Raw genomic sequence first — 26,162 nt, 5'->3', positions numbered from 1 at the left:
CAGCTTATCGTTTTTAATACGATTTGGTGTCTGCGTGTTGAACATAAATGATGCAGCCTGTTGGTCAGTAATAATGGTAAAGTGTCGACCGAGTAAGAGGTCACGCCATTTACGCACAGATTCTACAATGGCTGCCGATTCACGTTCCACTGCTGAATGTCGACGCTCTGACTGCGTTAGGGTTCTGGAAAAATATGCTACTGGACGTCCATTCTGGGAAAGGCAGGCTGCTAATGCTGTCGCAGATGCATCAGTTTCTATCGTAAAAGGAACTTCATCCTCAATGGCTGCAACCGAAGCCTTGCAAATTTCATCTTTCATGGCTTGAAATTGATTTTTGAGTTTCTCAGTGATAGGAAAGGACACAATGTTTAATAAAGGTGAAATCCGATCTGAGAAATTCTCTATCCATGGTGAATAGTATGAGAAGAGACCTAGAGCCCGCCTGAGTGACTTACTGCAGTTCGGAATCGATAATTCTTTTAGTGGTGTAAGTCTGTCTGGATCAGAACTGATTGTTCCATTTTCCAATAAGTGCCCTAGAAACTTTAGTTTGGTTATACCATATTCACATTTTACAGGGTTTAGTTGCAAGTTAAGACGGTTGATAACCTTTCTAAAAGCTTCCATATTTTCGTTTAATTCTTTATTAGTTTTTCCTCCAATGACAATGTCATCAATGTAGGCAAATGTACCTTGGAGTTCATGTTCTTGAATCAGATTATGCATAATACGTTGAAACACAGCTACTGAGTTCGTTAGCCCAAAAGGTAACCTAGAAAACTCGTATAGTCCTCCGTCAGCTTCAAATGCTGTGTAAATTCTCTCGTCTCTACGTATAGGGCATTGATAATATGCAGACTTCAGGTCCAACTTATTGAAAATTTTGTACTGTGATAGTTGGCGTATGATATCTGAAATTTTGGGAAGCGGAAAAGCATCCAAAAGTGTAAACCGATTTATAGTTGCAGAATAGTCAACGACCATGCGATGCTTATGTCTTTGATTTCTAGTTACTAGTACTTGGGCTCTCCATGGGGAATTCGATTGATACCTTCTTTTAATAATTTTTGTATCTCATTCCGGATAAATTCGCAGTCCGATGCTGAGTAGTTTCTGCTTTTTGTTGCGATGGGTTTACAATTCTTTGCTAAATTAGCAAAAAGAGACGGTGGCTCGATTTTCATCTGAGTGACGTTACAAATCTGTAAAGATGGTATCTTTCCGTTATAACGGAATTCCACCCGGTTATGCAATTGCATGAACTCTTGTCCTAGTATAATTGGAGCACACAAGTTGGGAAGGATAGATAGATGCATATTAGTGTAAATTTGTCCATTAACAGCGATGGACGCAACACAGTGTCCTAAGGTTTTGCTCGTGAGATTCGAGGAAGCCATGCTTACCGTATCATTAGAAGGTAATATACTAAGGCCGAGTGATCTCACGATGTTCATTCGTATAAAGTTATGAGTGCTTCCACTGTCTACCATAGCTTTCAAACAGGTACTATTAATTGTTGCATTTACTACAGAATATTGTGTGCATGGAGTGCATTGGGATGACGCAGTGAGGGCAATATATGCAGAACTAGTCCTGGTATTATAAGTTGTTTGTTTTATTTTAGATCGGCAGACTTTAGAGAAGTGGCCCCTCTTTCCGCATTTAAGGCAGTCAGCATTCCAAGCTGGGCAAATATTTCGAGAATGATTTTCTCGTCCACAGAATTGGCATCTGGCGAAGTGAGTCGCCTGATTATTTCTGGGAATAGCAGCACATTCATTAGTTAGTTCCAAACTAGAGTTATTTTCAGATTCATCTGCATGAATAGATGCCTTTGCTACAATTGATGTGTCATAAGCTGCTGCATTATGTTGGGCCATTTCTAGACTTCGTGCAGTTGCTACGGCATGATCTAGGTTAATTTCAAAACTTTCAAGTAATCTCTGCCTAATAGTTAAGGAAGTGAGACCTGTGATAAATGCGTCACGTATCGCTAGCTCCGCATGTTGAGAGCAGTAACATCTTCAAATTTACAATCCTTAGAAAGATTCTTTAGTTTTAGGAGAAACTGATCAATAGATTCACCTTGATTTTGTTTCCTAGTGGCGAGAAGGTGACGAGCAAACACAGAATTTACCGGTTTTACATAGGTTGCTTGAAGGATGCTAATAGCCCTCTCGAATGTTGAACAGTGAGATATAAGAGAATAGACCTTCGGTGAGATGAAATTAATCAGAATACTTAACTTATTCGGAGGATTTTGAGGATGAGCGACTGTGAGAGAGTCGATGCAGTTGATGAGGGTACGATACCAATGATTCCATTCGTCAGCGGTTGTATCTGACGATCCTTTGAATTTACCAGGTCCCAGTATAGCATTCATTGTTGCTGTTAATTTTTAATTTTATGTTGAATAAATTGTAATGGAAAATAAAGACCTTTTAAGATATTAGAAAGGTTTTATTCAATATAAAATTCAGCAGGTACAACAACATGGTCGGTAACGAACGACTAAGCTGGGAAAAGGCGCCAATTTCGTTCTATTTGTAAACATCTGGTGCGCATGCACACTAGCGCTCTAAACTCACAACAAGCTGGTTGATGTTTAAATTGGAAGGCTTACAGTAATAGGAAAACATAAAATGTTTGTAAATGTTTTTAGTGTTCTTGTGAAAACAAGGAAGTCATTAGCTGAGACATTAGAAGTCTGAATCGATTAATTAAAAGCCATGAGTTTCAGATGTCAGGAAAATCGTATTCAAAACTTCTCTGCTTATTTTTATAAATTATAATTCATTGAAAGTTGTTTTTAAGAGTCAATATTCTTTTGTTATTGTATTAGTAAAATATTTCAATGAATAAAGTTTATATAGATTGACAGATGATAATGCGATGGGTTGTATGTGTTTGTTAATGTTGTTGAAACTTTTAATAGAGAAATAATTTTTATTTATTTTTTTATTTATACACATTCAACATCTCACCATTTGGGTCAAGGAACGCATTCCTTGACCGGCAGGTCACTTCCATCATCATCAGCAATGGTATAGTTCGCTTTCTAACAGCCAGCTCCACTTCTACCCTCTGGAGAGGAGGAGGAGGAGGAGGAGGAGGAGGAGGAAAGGGCTTTTGCCCATTTTCGTCAGTTCGAATCTAGCCAGCCAAGAAGAAGGATGCTATTCGGCTCCGTCAAAAAGGATTCTTGACGTTAAATTCTACGTTTTTTTTTCTCTCCTCCTTTGGAGAAAGACGTTTTTTTAGAACTTCATTTGTTGGTACTAAACTATTAACGTTATTTTATTCTCAGTCATTATAAGACAACAAGGTCTTACGACTGGAAGATTAATACCGGTTATTAAAAGACAAACGAGTCTACAACTGGTAAATTATTATTCTCAAAGGATTAACGAACGAAACTACCGTGTGTTGAAGAGTTCTTTTCTAAAAGAACAAAATTTAATTTCGCCGACGAGACGAGCAGAATATCGCCCTTAGAAAGGAAATCCCCTCTTTGAAAGATTTTTCAACCGAAGTTTCCTTCAGAAAGGAAATCTTCCATAATTCAAGAATTTACCCCGTATTTGTACACATAAAGCCTATCAAAGCGGCTTTATGGTCTTCTCTCCCCTTTGAATTAAAAGGCACATGAGCCTTCACAAAGGAAATTACTTCTTTTTCCCATTTTAGGTCAAAGAAACTTTTGTTTGTCCTTTCGGAAAAAAAAAAAAAAAAAGAACATTTTGTCAAAGAAAGACTGAACATTTTGTTAAAAGGACTGAATTCTAAACAAGGACTGTTTTCCGTTTTTTATATGATCTTTTCTTTCAGCCTTTCTTGCAAGTAAGGATTGACGTCTTTTTTGTATTTTTTTAATGTATTTTTAAATGTTTCCTTAAGGGTTTTTTTGTTTTTTTTTACACCAGCCTTGGGAAATAAAGGCAATCGATAACTTTTTGTTTTAATAAACTTGGATCATTTTAAACTTATTCGGGTCTGTATTTCTTTTGCTCATTTCCACTAGTTACTCTTTTACGAGAAATTTGCCATAAATGCTTTTTCCCCCTTTTTTTTCTTTCCATTTTGTTACCATGAAAAACGGATTTTGGAGACGAACCCAAAATTTCGTCAATGTTTATGTGCATAGGTGGAGAGAAATATTGCAAAGATGAGTGACCACAGTGGGGTTCCCAGCGACACCGCTCTGCAGACTCGGGTCAACTAGATTCCATTGGTTTATTGAAGAAAAATCTGGCTTTTAAAGGGTTTGGGTAGCTCCCAGAAAGATAATTTCAAATAAATTCAGAAAGTTTTCTGATTGGTCCAAAATATAATTATTTGTTTTTATTTATGATAGTGTATGTGCAAACGACATGTGTACAAATGTGTTTATACATTTTGATTTCGTACGTCGATGTGTAAACATCGACCACTACTAGGTGAAGTCACAATTATTAATTACTACCTTCTTCTAAGTGCATTGCTCATGAGTCCTTTTACTTTATTTTGCTCTTTTTATAACTTTAAAATATGCTGGTTGATTTTGTTTCATAGATTATTACTTATTATTATATATTAGACTAGCCTGGGTGCTCGGCATTGCCCGGCGTTGTCCAGGTGTTTGTTGAGCAAAAAAAAAGTTGTAGTAGAGAGGCAGGCTTGAACCCGTGACACAAAGGCGGAAAAGAAAATGGAGTTATGTATAAGGGTGTTGATTGAGCAAAAAAAAAAAAAAAGAAGGAAAATTGCAAGTGCAAAAAAAAAAGTGTTAGTAGGCAAGTAGGCTCGAACCCGTACCGTGAAGAAGGAAAAGAAAGTGAAAAAAAATGTGATGCGTTAGCTGTTGTGCCTATCGGCAAACCGGAAGTGACGTAGGTTTAAATTAAGGCTAGACAATCAAAAAGAGGCGATGACTTTCGAAAATATCGGTGAAAAAAGCGACCCCTCCCTGTAGGAAAGTGCCCAGTTGAGGGTGAAGGAATTAATGTTTTGGGCCAATTTTTCAATATTTGTCATCCGGAGGATCAAACTTCAAAATGATACAAATCTTATGAAAATCTGTCGCCTCTGTCGAAAGTTTTTGCGAGACATACATACATACATACATACATACATACATACATTTCAACAGACAGGTGAGATTTATATTATAGATAAATAGGATTTTTTGTATTGGCATAGCTTTTGAACTGAACAAAAACAGGACTTTATTTTAACCTTAACCTAACCCAAAACTAGCCCCAATCCTAACCCTAAACTTGCAGCAGTCATAAATACAATAAAGACTTATTTTCTATTTTGAATCAATATCCCTGTTAAGCGATTTGGCCACACTCCTGAAGAACTAATTCAGCCACTTCAAGATTTCCCCAACTCTAACTCTGCCTAAATATAAACGTAGATTCCATGAGCAAAGCTTCTTTCCCAGAACTGTTCTGCCTATCGAACAGTGTTCTGCTGGCCTGCTCTCCAATTGAATACAACATGGTAGCCTTCAAATCCAATGTAAACAAATTCTTGTTGAGTCGTCCCCATTATTAATCCAATTCTACTCAATTTACACCATTAACGATTACTGCACTACCACTTTACATTCATTAACCCTTATCCTCGAGTGGCTTACATTCATTAACCCTTATTCTCAAGTGACCTTCAGGCCTTGATAAGTAATGACTCTCAAGTACAAAAAAGAAAAAAGAATCACAGTCGGTCAGCAGAGACAATCCTGGAAGCATCTAAGGAAGACTCTTTCTCTCTCTTCTGTCTTTCTACAGTGAACGCTGGATGTTCCAGAATTTTTGATCTTCACCTGAAGATAACTGCTAGCCAACCTTTGATAGTCTAAAAAAGTTTCAACTCTTCATCTTCCTCACTCGGACACTATAGAATTTGATGCCACTGAAATAAATCTTTTCGTTTTATGTTAAAAGAAATTTTGTTTTTCCTTCTGTGCTATATTTCTTTTTGTTACTAATAATAAAAGTGGACTTCACAACAACAACATTATCTACATACTGTTATTTTCTTTATGCCACTGAAATACAGAGATCGTTTTTTGGGGGGTTTTTTTACCAGTTATATTGCATATTTTTGTATATATTGTTGGAAAGACAACACAAGGAATTTTCTTGATTAGAACAACAAAAAAAAAAAACACACACGCACACACAAAGAATATTCTTGATTGTATAGTTTGAAAGTTTGTTTCAATAAAGTTGTGCACCTTTTCTGGCCACTGTTTTAATTGACTTAAACAGTCTATTGCACGTGTCTGTCGCCATAACATGCTTTTTCAACTAAGCCTCCTGTTCTCTCCACGATTCCTTTAATGCAACTGATATAGTTTCATTTACTTAGAAACAGTGAGAGTCTATGTTAATCACGTGATATATTACAAGTGTTATTTTTTTAAATTTTCTTTCAAGGCAAAAGTTTAAAACTTGACTATATTTGAAATCATTGGTACCTGGTCGGAATAATTATGAAAATTGAAAATGAAATTTAATTTAAATAAAAGTCAATGTTATCTACTTAATCGTCATGTCGAAATTAGTAACATATTCAAAAATTACAAAAAACAATGAAGTAGAAAATTATTAATGAAAATAGTTTTCAAAATAAATTGCAAGTTTTACTAACAATAAACAGAATTCCAAACTAAGATTTACTTCCTTTATTTAAGTGACATTTAAAAAAAATAATAATGGCGAATCACTGGATCGGGAAGTCGTGAAAGTACATGTTTTATGTAATAATGTTGTAATATGTTACCGATTGTGACATGGCAATTAAGTGGATAATATTAGTTTTAATTTAAATTCAATTTTTGGGGTTTCGATTTTCATTATTATTCCGAGGAATCACGAAATTATTTTTCCCTAAGAAAACTTCCAACTAGCAATATGCAGGCATATCGATTGATAAATACAATTGCTAGATAGATTTAATAGTTAAATAACAGGCCGCCCAGCACTGCGTAGTTGTAAAATACGCTTAAATATGATATTTTGATTAATGAAGATTTCGTATTTATTATCATACTAGACTACCCATGACCCGTTGGGTCAGTATGCTATATTAGCTATGGAATTCATGTATGAGCGTGGCACTTGTGACGTAAAGAAAATAGTTTTTTTTTTTTTGACATAACAGAAACATTTCTATGAAAGTACATTAAAATGAAAAATCACAGACGGATCACTCAAACATGAAAAAAAAATCCTCCCTAATCGTGTAAACTTACCTATTTTTCCGAATAATCGCTCAAAAATCGAAAATTAAACATGATTTTCCTACAAATCGAACGCTGACAAAAGTCATTTAGCAGCAAAAACGCACATGAACCTACCGATAAGAAATATAAGAATGAAAAATCCATATTGGAATTCTTCAACCAAGTTATAGAAACTTAAAATCTAAAAAAAAAAAAAATAATTAATAAAACTTCAAGTAAAAAAATAAAACCTAAATAAATAAAATAAAGTAAAACTAATATTGAAACAGATTAGTAAATGTGTCAACAAATTCATCGTTCTCACACAACTATTTTGTATCTAGAAATCTAAACAAAAAATAAAAAAGAAGGAAGGAAGGAAGGAAGGAAGGAAAAGGGACAGACAGAGAGTAGTAGTAGTAGTAGTAGTAGTAGTAGTAGTAGTAATAGTCTTGGCTTTACTACAATAGTTCTTATGTTTGTCAGCAGGTTAAAGTTGTTTAGGTGTAAGAAAATAGCAACAGTATAGTTGTAATAAAGAATAGTTGCAAAACACTCCCCCCTCTTCCCATGCTAAATAATAATTTCGAAATAATAATGTTAATATTTCAGTGCGCAGGTCAAAATCTGCAAAAGAAGCGATTTGTCTTTATCTGTTTATGTTGTTATGGGTTAATGTTTATGTGTGCATGCACAACAGGATGTTGTAAACCGGAAAGTGGGTTACATCACTCGTTACAAGGTCATTTGAGTTTTATAATTATATAGATCAGTGTAACTTCTTCTCTGGACCCTACAACTCTCTTATATCCGAGTTACACTATATCAGGGTTTCTTATATCCAGGTTACATTGTACATTAACACAGATTCTAATTTGAAACCAAAGAAAATCTCTCTTATATCCGCTTTTTCTTATATTAGGGCCTCTTATATCAGGGTTACACTGTATATTGAACCTAATTTATAGTAATGATTTAAAAAGTTAAAAAAAAAAAAAATGACTTGTGCGCCACCACCGAGGATTGAAACCAAAACGTTTAGCTTACAATTTACTTTTTCCTTTGATGTTAATGCCTGAGGTATGAAGACATATTTGCTGCAAGGCTAAAAATTAAAACCTGAACGGATAGCTATTACGTTACGCATGCATATTCGTAATGCCATCGTTCGACCTTCACCTGGCAAATTCCATTTTTTGTAATTTTCACACTTTTGCACCGATTTTCCCCTGCTAAAATACAAATATAAAGTTTTGCATGGATTCAAATATTCTCTATATTAAGTTTCATATCTGTAGACCAAAAAGTGACAGAAGAGTTTGGGTAGGCAAAATTTTTTAAACAAATATATATATATATATATATATATATATATATATATATATATATATTGGTACTTGTACAGTTTAGTCAAGACATTAAAAAATGAAAATATCGAAAAAAGTTTAAATTATATGTATCCGTTATGGGACGAAGTTCTCTGAAAAAAAAATTTCACTTGATTTCATCAAGTAGTTTTTTTTTACAGCGAAAAAAAAAAATTGTTATGATATCGAGCAAAATGTTCGATTTTTAGGAAGGAAAGCTAGTATTTAGAGATGGGGAGGGGTGTCAACGCTTTAACTGGAGTTATCTCCCTTTGGCATTTATAACATTCAAACAATTTTTTTAAATCCAATATGGCCGCCTTCAACGCGCTTTCATAAAAACGTATTTTTCCGCTGTAAAAAAAAAAAAATAAATAAATAAAAAAAATACTTGATGAAATTAAGTGAATTTATTTTTTCGGAGAACTTCGTTGTATAATGGATACATACAATTTAAACTTTTTTCGAGATTTTCATTTTTTAATGTCTTGACTAAACTGTACAAGTACCACAACCACATATATATATATATATATATATATATATATATATATATATATATATATATATATATATATATATATATATATATATATATATATATATATATATATATATATATAATATAAATTCATATAAAAAGAGGTTTGTGTTTACTACTATAATCTTTTCACGCAAATAGTACGCAAGTATAAATCATACCTGAATATAATTATAAGTAATAGTTAACTAACTAAATATGATCATCCCATAAGAGAACTCGAAAAAACTTAAGGGAATTAATTAAAATGAATGTTTAAAAGAAGACGCAAATTAGCTAGATCTTTTGCTAGTGAATGCAATTCCACGACCCATATATAAGAAAGTTGTATTTTCTTTTTAAATAAACAGAAAAAAGGTTTTTAATATGAATATCAATACACCCAAAATAAAAAAAAAAACAGGGGAAATAATTCGTGTGTAAAAAATCTAGAATTGTCTCCCTTGTCTATAAAGTAAACTACATACCTCAACGAGATTTCACGAGAACAGAAACCGGTGTTAACTTGACGTGTATCTCAAACAACAATCTTGTTTGTAATCGATTGTGCTAAACAACCCGGTATTCAAATTTCAAAAGGAAAAAGAAAATGGATTTCATTAAAGACCTTTTGCCCGAAAGTATCAAAAGCATACCTACACATATGGTAAGTTCCTGCAGGATTTTCTATACGTACTAAAAAAAAAAGCATCTATTTTTTTTTTATTCAAATAAAGTTAAAAAAAAAAAAAATGACAAAAAACGCGATACCAAAATATGCTTTTACAAAGAATTGATTTTTTTTGTTTTTGTTTATCAATATTTTGCGTTTGTTAAATAATAAAACGTTATCTTTTTTTTTTTTTTATTATTATTATTTAAAAAAAAAGAAAAGGTGTCTATTTTATGAACTTGTATCTGCATAGATTAAAAAAAAAAATGAACAATATTTTGAAATCCTATTATCTTTATAATGGACTAATTATGTCAACATATGTTTAACAGGTTTACTGCATTTGAATAATCATTACTATTACCGACATACTGTATTTTAAAGGAAATACTGTTTGAAAATTAGTTTTAAACAAATTATTTTATATGGTTTTTCCAGAATGGTTAGCGAACCAAAAAAGGAGTGAAAAAAATAAATGCACAACAACTGTTACCAAAGGCAACCTAAGTTAGTCTTCTACCTTCCTGGATATATATTTTTTTTTGGGGGGGGGGGGTTGTTAACGTTCTGCAATCTGCATATCTTTGTTTACTTCCGTTTTCTGCTGACCATTCTACTTCACGGTGGATGCCCTAAAAATGTCCCTTCTGATTAATGTTGTTTACCATTGCCGCAACTTTATGCCCGTTTTACAAGTATTTTAATGGAATATACTCCCATGAACTCATTGCACGTGTGCCCCCCTCGACATACATACCTATGACAAACCCGCTTAGCAACAAAATCACACCCCTTCACTGTAGTAATCCCTAAATGCCGGAAAGCTTTCTACTCTAGTAGTTTCTTCTCTCGGGCAGCTAGATTTTGGAATTCCATTTCTGCGGCTTGCTTTTCTGTCTAAGTTTAAATGTAACGTAAACCAACATTTTGCTCATCTCCCTTAAACATGGTCCCAAATAGTAGCCCCTTGCGTCTAAGTGGTGCGTGGTGCGCCCCACAACAGCGGAGTTACTATCTTTAAAAGCATATCTGGGAAAATTGACCACGTCCTATCTGCTTATCCTTCAGCTAATATTCATGTCTGTGGAGACTTCAATGTTCACAATGTGGAATGGTTAACTCACTCAAACAAAACCGATGATGAGGGGGAGGTTCTGTCATGATTTCTCCATTTCTTATGACCTCACTCAGATTGTTCACAAATCGAGCCGTGTGCACGATACTGACGGCCAGTATGCAAGTCTCCTAGACCTTTTTCTCACAACTTGCCCTGAACTGTGTTCAGCTTCCGTTCTGTCTCCACTTGGATCTTCTGACCACTCTGTTATATTAGTTAAGATAAAAATGAAATGTAATAAGTCCTCAGATGTACAGTATATCGATACTCTATGGTTGACCGGGATAGCTTCTGTACATTTATATCAGATCTACCTCTACGTTCCATGTTTAAAAAGGATGTGTCCTCTATAGTATCAGACCTGACGGGATGGTTAATTGTAGGTATAGACCGTTTCATACCCTCGAAAAAGTTCAAGCAAAAACCTAACAGTCAGCCGTAGTTCTCTCCAGAATGTGCTGCTGACATTGCGCACAGAAATTACTTTTTCCATTGCTTCCAACATAATAGATGTACTGAGACTAAAGCCACTTTCAGGACTGCTAGCAACCATTGTAAAAAAGTAATAAAGAAGGCGAGAGAGTTGTATGCTCAGTCCGTCAAGTTCAAAGTAGCTGAGCAGCTGCTTGGTACCGACCAGTTTTGGCAAATAGCAAACAAAATCCCATGCTCTATCCAACTATCATCAATGGACCTGAGGTAATCTTTGCAGCTAATTCTACCCTTTGCGACCAAGGCTGCCAACCCCCAATATTTCCTCCTGTATCACGCTATGTGATATACAAATATCTGTACGTGATGTTGCCAAGCTAATCAAAAACCTTGATTCCAGTAAAGCAGCAGGCCCTGACAGTATTCCAATTATAGTACTCAAAACACTTCAACCAGAACTAGCGCCCATACTTACAAAATTGTTTAAACGTTGTCTTAAGGAGAATTGCTTCTGATCACCCTGGAAAATCTCATCAGTATGCCCTGTATTTTAAGAATTCAGGTGATTGCTCATCTCCCTCTCAGTACAGGCCAATAAGTCTCCTGTTCGTTATGAGTAAGTTGCTGGAATCTGTGTTAAATAGAAAAGTAATCGAGCATCTCAGCAAAAATAACCTTCTTAGTGACACACAATATGGTTTCCGTTCTGCTAGATCTACAGCAGATGTGCTTACAGTTATATCTCATAGGATTAACTAATCTCTTGACAGAGGCAACCTTTCTAGGGCAATTGCTCTTGACATATCAAAGGCCTTTGATAAAGTATGGCATAAAGGTTTACTTTACAAGATCTCCAGCTATGGTATAGCTGGAAAGTCTTCTCAATGATTAAATCATTTCTCTCTGATAGGTTCATAAAAGTAGTGGTTGATGGGCAGAAATCAGAAGCTCACAGTATTAATGTTGGAGTTCCTCAGGGGTCCATCCTGGGCCCAACTCTCTTCCTGATCTACATTAATGATCTTCCAAATCACATCCTTACATCATTTGTAGACATTTATGCTGATGACACTACTATCTATGGTAGCAAATCTAAGACTGTAAACGACCAAGTTCTCTCTGATTCTCACTCCTCTGATCTTGAGCAAGTGGTACAATGGGGAAAGAGGTGGTTTGTTACTTTTAATGCATCTAAAACCAAGCTTTTATCTTTACATCATCAACTAGCATCAATTGTAATGAATGGCTCTCTTCTGGGGGAGGCCTCATGTTTTGACAAGCTTCTGGGCTTAACCTTTACTCCTGATCTGAAATGGAACACATACATTAAATCCATTACAAGGCCGTTTAAAAAATGGTGGGATCCTTCTATCGATCCAGTAGATATCTCACTGCTGATGCAGTTCTCTATCTATATAAGAGCCAGGTACGTCCCAGGATGGAATACTGTTGCCACATCTGGGCAGGAGCTGCTAGAAAGGACTTATCCTGCCTTGATACAGTTCAAAATAGACTTTGTAGCCTCGTAGGAGATGTCCTTTTCTCTTCCCTGCAACCTCTTTTTCACGGAAGAGATGTTGTGAGTTTGTCTCTGCTTTATCATTATTTTCATGGCAAGTGCTCGACTGTGCTCCAATCTATGGTCCCCCCTCATCAAACTTTCACAAGTAACACCCATCTAGCAGAAAACACTATCAATAATTTCCCCCACTCTTTATCTGTGCCTAAACCTAAATGTAGATTCCATGAACAAAGCTTCTTTCTTAGAACTGCACGCCTATGAAATTGTCTTCCGTTTTCTTGCTTTCCAGCTGACTACAATATGATTGTCTTCAAGTCTAATGTAAACAAGTTTTTGATGAGCTGTTCCATATAAGTTAACAAATTTACAGAATTTCCATTACTAACGATTATTATATTGTCCAATCTTACTACTGTACACTCTTTAACCCTTATTCTCGAGTGGTCTCTTGGCCTTGATAAGTGGTGATGCCTATGTAAAAAGAAAAGAAAAAAAACGTGAGTTATAAATTTTTTTTTTAAAAATGGCTGTTTTTTTTGTTTTTTTTTAGAATAACAGAATATTTTTTATAGGCACAGCCAAAAATTGGAAGAAAAACCAAGTTTTTAAAAATAAATTAAAATCCATTATTCTTGAGCAACTTTTTTCCCCCAGAAAGATAAAAGCCTGAATTTTATCACATGAAAAGCAGAATAATATAAAACTTTGGTACAAGTATAGTTTAGTGGCGTAAATTATTTGAAAGACAAAAAATTATAAAATATTTATTTTTATATAAAACACATTATTAGACCCAAAGGCTAAAATAAAGCCAGAAAAAATTTCATTTTTATTATTTATTTATTTTTTTTTTCATGATTTTTATTAAACTAAATGTACGGCATTAAAGGTCGCTATATTGCTTTTAAAATTTGGTCTTTCAAAGATTTGACAGATTGACCTTTTTAAGGCAAAATTTGGCTTTTTTTACGCTCTTTCATTACAGATATATATATATATATATATATATATATATATATATATATATATATATAGTGGCCAAAAACAAGGTTTTATGTAAGAGCATGTTATGTTTAATTTTCGATTTTTGAGCGATTGTCAACGTTTTATTATGGCTCGAGACCAACATTTTATTTTTTGTTTTAACTCGACAGTCTTTCCACTACCTCCATTTTTAAGCAAAAAAACACTTTAAAATAAGTTTTAAAAAACTTATCCAGAAAGGTAGAAGAGTAACATAGCTTGCATTTGGTATTTATTTGTTAGGTATGTATGTTTTTTTTTTTTGTTTTGTTAGCTATTCTGGAAAATCATCTTATTTTACTTTATTAACTCATTTGTGACCTACTTACGTTATTATTATTATTATTATAATTATTATTATTGCTGTTGTTTAATATGAAGGAAGTTTAAAGAAATTTCATTTGCTGTAAATCACAATAGAGTAAAATAATCCGTATTCAGCCCTTCCAGGAAGTAAATTAATAAATGGATTATATTTTCACAGTCTCTATTTAAGACAAATGAAATTGCTTTAAAACTTTAAATATTTATGAGGAACTAAAAAAAAAAACAAATATGCGACAAGCAAATATTACCAAAGGCAAGATAAGTTACTTTTCTATCTATCTGGATAAGTATTTTTTGTATTTTAACTTATTTTAAAGCGTTTTTTTTTTTTAATATTTCCAAATAAACAGTGTCCACTCTGTTCAGTGAGAAAAAAAAAATGACAACCACAATCATTGCACAATAACTTTTGATAATAGCTAAAAGATCGAAAATTAAACAAAATACTGATAGAAACATCCAATAAATGCAATGTTCTACCAGTATTTTGTTCAATTTTCGATTTTTTTTTAATTAACGGTCCTTGTGCAATTTTTATGTTCTTTTTTTTAAACTGAATCGAGTAGAGTTTGTTTTGAATAAAAAACGCTTTAAAATATGTTAAAACACAAATAAACTTATTCAGGTAGATAGAAGAGTAACTCCGCACTGGTTTACCATTTTTTACATCGACTTCTTACTTTTTGTGTTTGAAATGATTTTCATTGGTTGGAAAATATTTTGAGTTCATACTTGCTTTAGAGACTGAGGAGGAAAGCGAATTCCAATGAAGTGGAGAAGGAAAGAGGGTAGCAAATAAAGTCATCTGCTTTTTAGCATTCGTAAGAATCTCTTCTTGATTCAGTTGCCACAGAGTAATATTTACCAAAGTTGCTGTTTACTGTGTTAGGTAACAGGTCGCCTGTTCTTGTAAGTAAGTAAAAATGAGATAGGATAGTCCGAGAATTCGAATCTGGGAAGCTAGGTTTGGAATTAAGATTCAGGAGAATTCTGATTGAGAGTTTAAAATAAATAAGCAGATGTTTTGTTGAAAAGGAATTCGTTGTTTAGTAATGTTATTGAAAACGGAATTTGATGATTCAATTTTGTTTATGAAAATGAAATTAAAATAAGGAGTTTGAAACGAAATAGGAAAATGTTAAACATATTTGTAAAGTAGGTTAGTCGAAAAAATAGGTTAGAGAACTCTTGTTGTAGACATGTGAGGAACAGTACATGTTTAGACGCATGAGGCATGTCAGGCTATGGGATCGATATGCATGTTGTTTGGTCATGCAATGACGTCATGGAAGAGATGAGTTGTCAATATAGTTAGAGCTTTAGTGAGACAAACAGTCAGAGTAGTCAAAGAGAGAAGTCAGTGCTGAGTTAGAGGTCAGACAGGGTCGGACAGACAGAGCTGATATCCACCTTTGGAGGCGAAAGGTTGGAAGTTGAAATCATGTAGAAACTTTGAATTCCTTGATGCGAAATTATTGACCGGTCAAGAAATTAAGGACGTCATCATATTTTGTAACTACTGCCTTGTGTTATATCATTCAACAAACAAGGTATTGTGAAATTGTATTTATAAGAACTTGTGTTCCACTCATCTGTATAAAGAACTTTGTGTATAAACTCATCTAAGAATATCCCCCCCCTCAGCTATTATAAGTAATGACTGGTTCCTTCTTTATGATAAAAGAACTGATAATCATCATCTCAAAAATATATGTGTGTTAAAGAAAAATAATGTTTATAGAAACATTCCCAGAACTGTCAGAATTGTATAAATGTCAATCTCTCTTCCATCTTTCTATCTATATCCCTCTCAAAGTGTATTACATGTCTCTATTACATGTCATCGTCGGTATTAAAATGTACTCTATCTCACTAATATGAACGCTCTAAGACAAACATGCAACAACAAGTATATAACATAGGTCATCCCTTCTAATATAACCCCTATGCAACAACTGTACTTGTACTTGTGGCAGTATTCACTTGTAGTTGAGCTGGTTTTCTTCCTGGCACTCATCTTGAGTGTTATTTTCACAATGTTTCAACCAATGTAACCTCCACCATGAAGCATAGTGGGTAAAGTACTTGGTAAAATTCATTTGTAAATTGCATTCTTTTAGTGATTGATGATTCCATCCTCAATGTGGGTAACATTCAAAAATACAATTGCGAATTACTAAGGTCTTCTACCTAGTCATGACTCATGAATGAAAGCATGCTATTCTCATGGATTAAATAAAGGTTCTGTTTGAAACCTCATACAGATTCCTGAGTGCAACAGAAATATTTCAGAGTTCAACAAGACATGCCTGAATAAGATTGGCGGTTACATCAGCCAAAATGTTGTGCAAATAACACTCAAGATGAGAACAATAATCCTAATCTAAATAATATGAATTATCAGTCCTCATCTAAAAAATACAGAAATGTAATCTTCATTTGTTGATCTCATCAGGATTACACCAGGTCAAACATTTACATCTCTGTAGAATGTGACCCGCCCACATAAGATTAGGTTGTTGAAAATGAAGTCATTCATATAATTGAAGGGTGTGATAGATAGGGCACATTCTTGGAAAACCCCAATCTTCACCTCAAAAGACTCTGACTCTGTAACTGAACATGAATGCAAATTGATTAGTGATAACACTGGAAGAGCTGGAACTGCGTCATTGATATGCCATCCACCTGCATGATAAGCAAAAGAGAGTCCGTGTAAATAAGCAATGTCATCATGCTGTATTTGGTTTAACATTTATTTTACACTGCATTTTCTTTCTATTTTATAGGATTTTGATGGTCAAAAGCGAGCAGAAAGGACTTTCCAGATAATCATTATCGTATTCGGAGTGAGTATTTAATTTGGTTATTTTCATTGAATTGAATAGACAATACTTTTTAACTCATTAAAAACAAGAAAAAGTTATGACCCGTTGACTTAGATTGTGTGCTTTATGCCAAATTGATGGTTGAATATGGTTAAATTTGTGCTCATTTTTGCATTAAATACAGACTCCTATTAACTAATTGTGTATTGAATGGGTGCAATAATAGTTCATTGCACCTTATCCTAACAAAGTCCCATGCAAAATACCAGACAAATCAGCTCAGTAGTTTGAGAAAAACTGAAATGGACAGACAGACAAAGAAATATATATAAATTAATAGAAATCTGCTTTTTAGAAGCACGGAGAAAAGGAAATTCAAGAGCATGCCGGTTAGAAGATTGGACACATGCAGTATTTTAATTTTCTTTTTAATAAACATTCATTTATTTAACGGTTCTAATTTTTAGCTTATAACAAAGCTCTCATCAGGAATTTTTTTTTTTTTTAAACAATACATTTTTTTTTTTATCTTACTTGCCATGGTGTTTTTCAGCACAGTCTATTTGTTGAAGATTGATGTTGTGTATTGTCCAGTCCAGTGGGTAGGTGCTTGATCAGGCACACTTGTGTAGAAATTAATAGAAATCCACTTTTTAGAAGAACAGAGAAAATGAAATTCATCATCATATATATATATATATATATATATATATATATATAGATTGTGTTTATGCTTTATTCATTTCACTAATTTTGTAGCTCCTCCGACTCCTGTGTCCAGAATTTAAAAAAAAATACAATCATCAAAAGTAATGACAAAGTTTATCCATGCATGATATATCAAATTTGTTTTTTTGAATGACCAAAAGCAATGAGTTAACAGGAGTTAAGAAATGTTAAGAGTTTAGACAAAAAAAAAAAAAAAAAAAATGAACTTGTTTTTACGTATTTTAATTTTCTAATCATTTTGTTTTTATGGGAATGGGGCATCCTACCGAATGCCAGATATTCACCCACTATTTCAGTCACTCCAACCAAGAAATCTTTTTAAAATTCTAACCGTTCCTTTGAGTGCAGTTGTTTGTATTTCTCTTACACTTGGTTCACTAGGTATATTCGACAGGTAGTTTTTGAAATTCTTTTTCATGAGTATGGTTGCTCCTATAATTACTGAAACAATGGAGATCTTAAGATTCCAGTTTCTTTTCATGTCATACATAAGATGTTGGCATTTTGTTATCTTTTCCCTTTCTGCTCTGATGAGGCCAGCATCACTAGGAACACTTACTTCAACTAGTGTTGTTACTTTCTCCCTCTTGCCCCATATCACTATATCGGGCTTAACAGCTCCGTTTTCTATGTATGTAGCTGAAGGAATTTCATCGTCGTAATGGATGGTGTATGACTTTCCAACTGTTCGTCCTTATTGTTTCATTTTACTTCAGTCAAAATTCTCAAAAAATGAAGGGACCCCTTCCTGAGGCTAACATTTGATTTCTATTTGAGATACATAGATATTCAAATATTGATTTCCTTTACATCTCAAACAAAGAAGTTTTGAAACTTAGTTAAGGCATCTCGTTTGACTAGTTACAACGACTGCTGCTGCTTGTTCTCTGTTCATGCGACTTAGGCACATCATTTGAACAACCAATGATTCTATATTACAGCAACCTTGATACATTAACAACAAATATTTGCCAAAAAGAAACTTTTTTTTAAGCCTAAAACAATATGAAGCAATCAATTTTAATTTAAATGTTTGGCATTATGCCTTTCTTTTTGTTTGTTTTTTTGTTAAAAAATTTTGTAAAAATGTAAACAAGTTTTTCTTTCCTTTTTTTTCCAAACTTAGGTAAAATATTAAAAAAAAATTTTTTTCAGGCTTAAGAGGAAAATCAAAAATAATCGAGTTTATTTTTGGCAAAACCTCAAAAAATATTTGCCAAAAATAAACTGTACCCCCCCTCTCTCTCTCTCTCTCTCTCTCTCTCTCTCTCTTTCTATATATATATATATATATATATATAGACACATACACACACATTTCATTCTTCATTCATTTTACTGGGCATCATCGGCATGTAGAGTGATGCTCTATCTGTCAAGGATTCAAAGTCAATATTTTAACCTTTGAATGCTTAGAACATTCGAAAATGTTTTTTCTATGAACCAGGAATATATTATGTTATATGAGGTGCTGAATGTTATAACTCGGTAAGTGCCACAAACAAAAAAACAGACAAAAACGCAGTTAAAGTTTAGTTTGAGTATACTGTGTGTTAGTCGATTTCTACCCATGTTCTGGTCTGAATTCGACCATAACTATTCTTGTACATGTTAGAGGAGACTATAGGGAATAAAATGATATACTAACCTAATATTTTGCCGCAATGGCGCTTACCAAGTTATGACATTAAAGTTTGGTTGAAAAAAAAAACAAACAATGTGTCTAATGTTTAATAGAAACTCATTTCATTTTTAGTTTCCTATTTTCTTTTTTATCACTCTAATTAGAAGGGAAAAATTGCTTAGATTCTGTTTTTGCAGTTAAAGAGCTCTAGTCTTATACATTATTGAACTTTTATATAAATCTTTAAGTGAGCATAAATATATATATATACAAAAGAGGATGTTGTAGTTTGCTTGAAGCATTGTGCATAGTGTGAAAGAAGCTGTGTTTGAAGGCTATGACAATGCATTTTGTGTGGGAACACTGTAGACACAAACCAATGAAGTAAAAGCATAATGACAATATTGAAAGAATTTCAATAATTTTCTATTATAAAATATTTATTTACCAACATATTGTAAATTTCCCAAATTTTCGAGATAAATCTCTTTGTCAAGGGAGAAAAAGGAAAGGTTATAATAATTTCCAACAATATTTAACTCTATTACAATCCATATTTCAGCAACAAATATTTGAACCTACTCAGCTGCATAACTAACATCTAGTTCTGACTTTGAGCCACTGAGCAATGAATGGTCCGTCCAAATAGTTGTACACTCTTTTTTCTTTGTTGACAAAGAAATATAATGTTGAGTCTTTAGTAAGAGCATCAAGTACCGTTTTTTGTTTGAATCTTCGATATGACTTGACTGAGATTGGAACCGGGGTCTCCTGGTCCCAAAATAAAACGGTATAAATAGTATTGTTAAACAAAAATAATACAAATTGGAACAGAACAGATGCTCTTAAACAAGGCTGTAAAGTCTGTAGTTCAAACACATAGTTCTGACTTCCGAGATCTTTTCCCACTACTAATAATGTATAGTACTAGATATTATTACAGAGAGTAAAAAGTGGACCTTGGATTTACTTTTGGCAGCCTCTGAACTGGAAGATTTGCATCAAATCTGTTACTAAGGTAGCTAGGAAAATGATTGTATTATTATACTGCTCTAAAATGGATCATTCTACTGATGTAACAGAGCGCAGACACGCATATACAAATGCATACAAAATAACACCATTGGTAAAGAGAAAAAAAAAGGAGAAAACAATCACGTTATAGACGTGGAGCACATTTGTGATCATGCTAGAGGCATGGGTGACATTCGAGAACATGTTTGAAAAGACGATCATGTGAGCAACATCACAGTGCTTTACGTGATTTTCAGAATATGATATTTCTGTTACATCATAGGCACATACATACTACATATTTTTCCTTTAATGTTGTTTTTTAATATATAATTCAGTGGTAATGGAAGAAATTAGGAAATAAATGTTGTTGTACGACAAAAAAGGCAAGTTGAAGTTCTTTTTAATTCTTTATCTGCTTTGTGGCTGAGCCTACAACATGTTGGTTCCCAGACAATGTTACACTAACACAAGCTTCCATGTGTATAAGAGTCAAATACATATTAAGAGTGAGCACTGCTGCCACATCTAGAAAGGTGCCATTCAGAACACCCTTTTCAAGCTTAACAGAGTAGAAAATTGACTTCAAAATCTAGTGGGGGGGATATCTTCTTCTCTTCCCTGCCATCTCTTCTGAACAGAACAGACATTATTTCATTCTCTACTCTATTGTTATTTTCATGGTAGGTGCTCTACTGAGCTTCAATTCATGATCCCTCTGCCCCACATTCTCTCAACTCATCTAGCTACAACCACTGAATAATTTTCATTTCTCCCTCTGTGTACTTAAAACTAAATAGAACTTCCATGATAAAAGTTTTTTTCCAAGAACTATCCGTCTGTGGAACACACAACCATGAGGTTACTTTCCAGCTGGCTATAGTATGGTTGTTTTCATGTCCAATGTAAACAAATTCTTGTTAGGCCATCCTCTTAAATAATGTAATTTTGACTAGTCTAAACGATTGTTATCAATCCTCAAGTTATCTCACTGTCGTCCTGACAAACTTATTAACTCTTATCCTCCAGTGGCCTATGGGCCTTGATAAGCAGTGGCACATTAGTACAAAAAAAAGAGGGAAGTGAGATCAAAGGCCTGGGTGAGTAATCGGCAGACAAGTACAAAAACAAAGAGAAAGGTTCTTGTTTAGAATTGCCCTTATATTAAAAAACATTGAAGGAAAATCTGTATTATGTACGTGCCTATGATGAAACAGAAATATCATATTCCAAAAATCACATAAATTGATCAAGTAGTTTTATTTTTAAATAAGAAAATGATTTTTAAGCAATTAATGAGAATTCATAAACATTACAACAAAAATACAGTTAAGTATGAATTATTGTTGAATTACCCCCCCCATCCTTTTTTTAATGGCAAGACGATCACTCCTCCAGTACTCATAAAATTTAATTTTTTTTACTTAAAAGTGAAACTACTTGATCAATTTACATGATTTTTAAAGTATGATATTTTTGTATTATCATGGGTACGTACATCACACAGATTTTTCTTTATTTTTGTTTTTTAATACAGTGGGAGATCTAGACAAGAACTAAATTTTGATGGCTTTGGTATCGAATATGCAAAAGATTTTTAAAAGATGTGGTATTAAAAATTTCAATACTTTTGACAATACTTTAAACCTAAACAGACAAATTTATGTTGCCAAACCAAAAAAAAAAAAAAAAATACAAACAAAACCAACACAACTGATTTGGCAGGATTACAATCCAAAGAATTTTATCTACTGAACAAGGAGTTATTTTCATCTCTGTTTTCTTTTAGACTGTTCTGTCCAAAATATTTTTATCTGCAAATTTTGAGGAGTTTATTTCACATATTTTATCTTATGCAAATAAAATGTCTTCAAAGCAGCCTTTCCTGCCTTGATAAAGTACAAAACGAATATCAAAATCTAGTGGGAAATGTCCTCTTCTCTTCCCTGCAGTCTCTTTCTCACAAAAGAAACGCTGTCTTTTGTTTATTTTTACAAAGAAATTACCATTTATCAAGACTTGAAGGACACTCGAGGATAAGGGTTAATGAATGTAAGGTGATAGTGTAATAATCATTAATGATGTAGATTGGGTAGAATTTGAATTATTTAAGAGGACAGCTCAACAAGAACTTATTTACATTGGACTTGAAGGCTACCATACTGTAGTCACCCAGGAAGCAGGTCAGTGGAACAATGTTCCACAGGCAGTTCCAGGAAAAAAGCTTTGTTCATAGAAGCTGTGTTTAGATTTAGGTACAAATAGAGAGTGGAGGAAATTGTTGATAGTGGTTGTAGAGTGTCGAGTGTTTTTTTGTGAAAGTTTAGCAAGGAGAGACCATAGATTTGAGCTCGGACGAGCACTTTCCATGAAAATAATGATAGAGCAGAGACAAGCTCACAAAATCTTCCCTGTGGGGAAAGAGGTTGCATGGAAGAGAAAAGGGTATCACCTACTAGGTTTCTAAACCAGTTTTGAACTCTATCAAGGCAGGATAGGGTGTGGCAAGCAGCTTCTGCATGGATGTGGCAACAGTATTCCATTTTAGGACGTACTTGTCTCTTATACAGATAAAGGATTGCATCGATAGTGAGTGTGATAGAATAATCCAACCATTTTTCCAGTGATCTTGGCAACAGATTTGTTGCTAGTCTTTCTCTGCTCTTTCATTATTAGGCGTTTGACTGAACCCCAATCTGTGGTTCTTCCCCCCTCCCCATAAAACATTTTCAACAAAACTCATTTAGTTACACCCATTGTCAATAATTTCCCTTTCCTCCTCTATATACCTAAAACTAAATGGAATTTCTATGAACAAAGTTTCTTCCCTAGAAGTACCCATCTGTGGAACACAATACCACAGAGTTGCTTCCCAACTAACTGCAACATGAGTTTTCAAGTCCAATGTTAACAAATCTTTGTTGAACCGTCCTTGTAAATAATCAAATTCTGATCAGTTACAATAATTGTTACTAATCTTCACAATGTTGTCTCACCGTCTACCTGACAAACTCGTTGACCCTTATCCTCAAGTGGCCTTTGGGCCTTGGTAAGCAGTCACTTGTTATTATAGTAAAAAGAAAAAAAAATCCTCATGTCTTGTTGATGATTTTCCCCTTTATTAATTTTAACATATGTAAACTTTTTCCGACTTTCAGATCTTTTACCTTTATCAATTGTAGTTTTCCAATAACACATTGACAAGCATTTGTCAAAGCAGGATGCTTAGGTGTGTCATACGCAAAAGTTTTGTTTTGCTGGGCTCATACTTCGACTGTTTTGCACAAACTTATGTTTACTTGATGCTAGTAGGTATCTATCTCCCTCCCACTGCGGGAAGATGTGACATAAATGTCGGAAAGTAGGATTGAAGAGCCAGTGCTCCAGAGAAAGAGCACTCTGGCCTACAAAAATGCCTTGGCAGCCCTGTTGGCATTCCCTGGGAGAAGTGCCTCAGGTCCTGAACTGTCATATAGGCTTCAGCTTCTGTCCCATCAACGAAATGTTGCCTCCCTCTGCCTGTTGTACAAGTACTTTAATGGTGAATGCTCTGACGAACTACAAGCACTTGTATCCCCTCAACATAAATACCCCCGACAAATCCGACAAGCAGCTAAATCCCACTACTACACAGTAGAGCCCCCTAGGTTTAAGAAAGCCTTCTACTCCAATAGCTTCTTCCTCAGAACTGCGAGACTTTGGAACTCCCTTTGGGGGATTCTGCTTTCTCAACTGTACTGACATGCAGAAGTTCAAGTGTAATGTGAACAGACATCTTGCTGCTAATCCCCCATCATAGAGTCCTTACAACTTATGTCCCTGATAGTAGCCTCCTACTTCAAAGTGGCACTGTGCCTTGTTTAGGGTGAAAATTGAATAATAAAAAATCAGCTATAAATTAACACATTCTTAAAGAGAGAAGCAAAGACTGGGAGGGTGGGTCTCCTAGAACTACATACGACCAACAACATATTGCAGTCAACAGGAAATAGGTCATTTTAAAAATAATCTAGGCTCTGTTGGCTTTGGTGCTGAGGAAAAAGATTCCCACTTATATAAACTTATTTCAATAGTTTTCAGCCATCTGAAACAAATTGTTGAATGGGTTTCATTTCAATAGATGATTATTTTTAGTATTTTTTGTAGGCCGGATTGCTTTTACTCTAGGACACTGGCTTTTAAATCTCCCACCTTTTGACTTTGTCACATCTTCTTGTCATAGAAGGGAGATTAAGATATTAAAGGATGCTTGCATCGACAAACATTTGTCAAAAAAGGATGTTTAGGTGTGTCATACACAAAAGTTTAACTGGATTCGTCTGTTTTGCACAAACTTGCGCTCATTTAATGCTAGTATTTTAATGATTGACCATTTGAAGCAGATTGGTAAAAGATGAAAATCTTGAGTTTCGCATCAAGATAGGTTTGATTTTTGAGGTTGTCTGTTTTGTTATATAATACCCAGGTCAGATGTACTTTAAATAAAAAACCAACAACTTTTAGGTCACCTGATTCCCAAAAACCTCACGCAATTGATTTGGCAGGACCTACTTAAAGATTCATTCAGCGATTTTTTTTTTTCTTTCTCTACTGAAAAAGCCTTAAAAGCTTTCTTTTAGACTATTCTATCTAAATTCTTTTCAGCTGAGGATTTTGGGAGTTTATTCACATTTTGTCTCACACAAATTTCCCCATCGCTTTTGTAAGATCCTCTCCTAGGTTTTGTATTAATTTTAATATATCTAAACTGCTTCAACTCCTCTCTGTTAATTGTGCCCCATCGCCAGGGCTGCAAATTTGTCAACTGCAACCCTATGCAGAGGGATACCCCTAACTACCACCTGCCCCCAAAAACTGGCCACCTGTAGGCTGTGCAAGGCGACCCATGATACCTTAGAATAAGATCCTGGTGGCTGAGCCCTTCTTTCACTTCAGTCCTTATTTCAGCTTGACGGGAGATCAGAGAGACCCAATTAAATCAATCAGCTGGTAACATAATACCCTAGTATTTATAAGTTCATTTAATCTGATTTTTCTCAAAATCCAAACCTTATTTCTCTTTATTTTCTTCCCAAGTCAATACTTAAAGGTAGTGGTTGATGGTACATCATGTTGAGAACAAAGATTACAACTGCCAAGGAGTAATGTTTTCAAAGAGTAATGGTCCCACTCTTATTGTAAAATTTCCTTCTAAGAGCACTGTATTCTAAGAATCTCTAGAATTATATTTGATAAGTTTATTCAGCATTAAATAACTCCTAGATGGTTCCTATTTACTTGCCTCTCCACGAGGGCAGAGTTAGACACAAGGTCGGTTTTCATTATGTGGGAAAATCCAGCTCTTCTAAAAGGAGTACTCTGGATAGGAACAAAAATAAAAATTGTCTCAGTCGTGAAGGATTCTCATCCACTGACCAAGGACAGAAATGGTGAAGTGTAGCATCAGAACAGATACTATGCTAAAACAAAATGAACCAATCTTTCTGTCAATTCAAACTTTTCCATTTTCCTTTCTCCTTATCAATTATATTTTTCTAATAACACATGTTTTTCTGTCTTTAAATCTTTGACTTTTCTTTGTTTTTTTTTTTTATTTCAACTCTTGTTCTTTCATCTTCACGTAGTTAAGCTATTGGCTTTGTTTTTAAGTTAACCTGAAAACTGAATAATAACCGCTACCAGAGTAAATGTATTTTTTTTTTGTTCACCCCCAAACAAAGCATATTACCACTTGGACGTAAGAGGTTACTATTTGGGACCATATCCACAGGGA

The 26,162-nt window shown here is 34.1% G+C and overlaps 1 protein-coding gene across 1 annotated transcript in view; it reads left to right on the top strand.

Moving 5' to 3' along the window:
- Positions 1 to 9,598: 9,598 nt before the first annotated feature.
- Positions 9,599 to 26,162, top strand: part of LOC145297593 (signal peptidase complex subunit 1-like) — a 34,063-nt gene continuing 17,499 nt past the window's right edge. Inside the window, exons 1-2 of the mRNA XM_080143650.1 lie at positions 9,599 to 9,767; positions 16,984 to 17,043. Of these exons, the coding sequence (XP_079999776.1) occupies positions 9,711 to 9,767; positions 16,984 to 17,043 (117 nt within the window). The 5' untranslated portion in view covers positions 9,599 to 9,710. The remainder of the gene's footprint in view (positions 9,768 to 16,983; positions 17,044 to 26,162) is intronic.

This window comes from Euprymna scolopes, chromosome 2, assembly GCF_053919585.1.
Source record: "Euprymna scolopes isolate OS-2025 chromosome 2, ASM5391958v1, whole genome shotgun sequence".
NCBI lineage: Eukaryota > Metazoa > Mollusca > Cephalopoda > Sepiida > Sepiolidae > Euprymna > Euprymna scolopes.
This window is presented reverse-complemented; position numbering and strand designations above follow the sequence as displayed.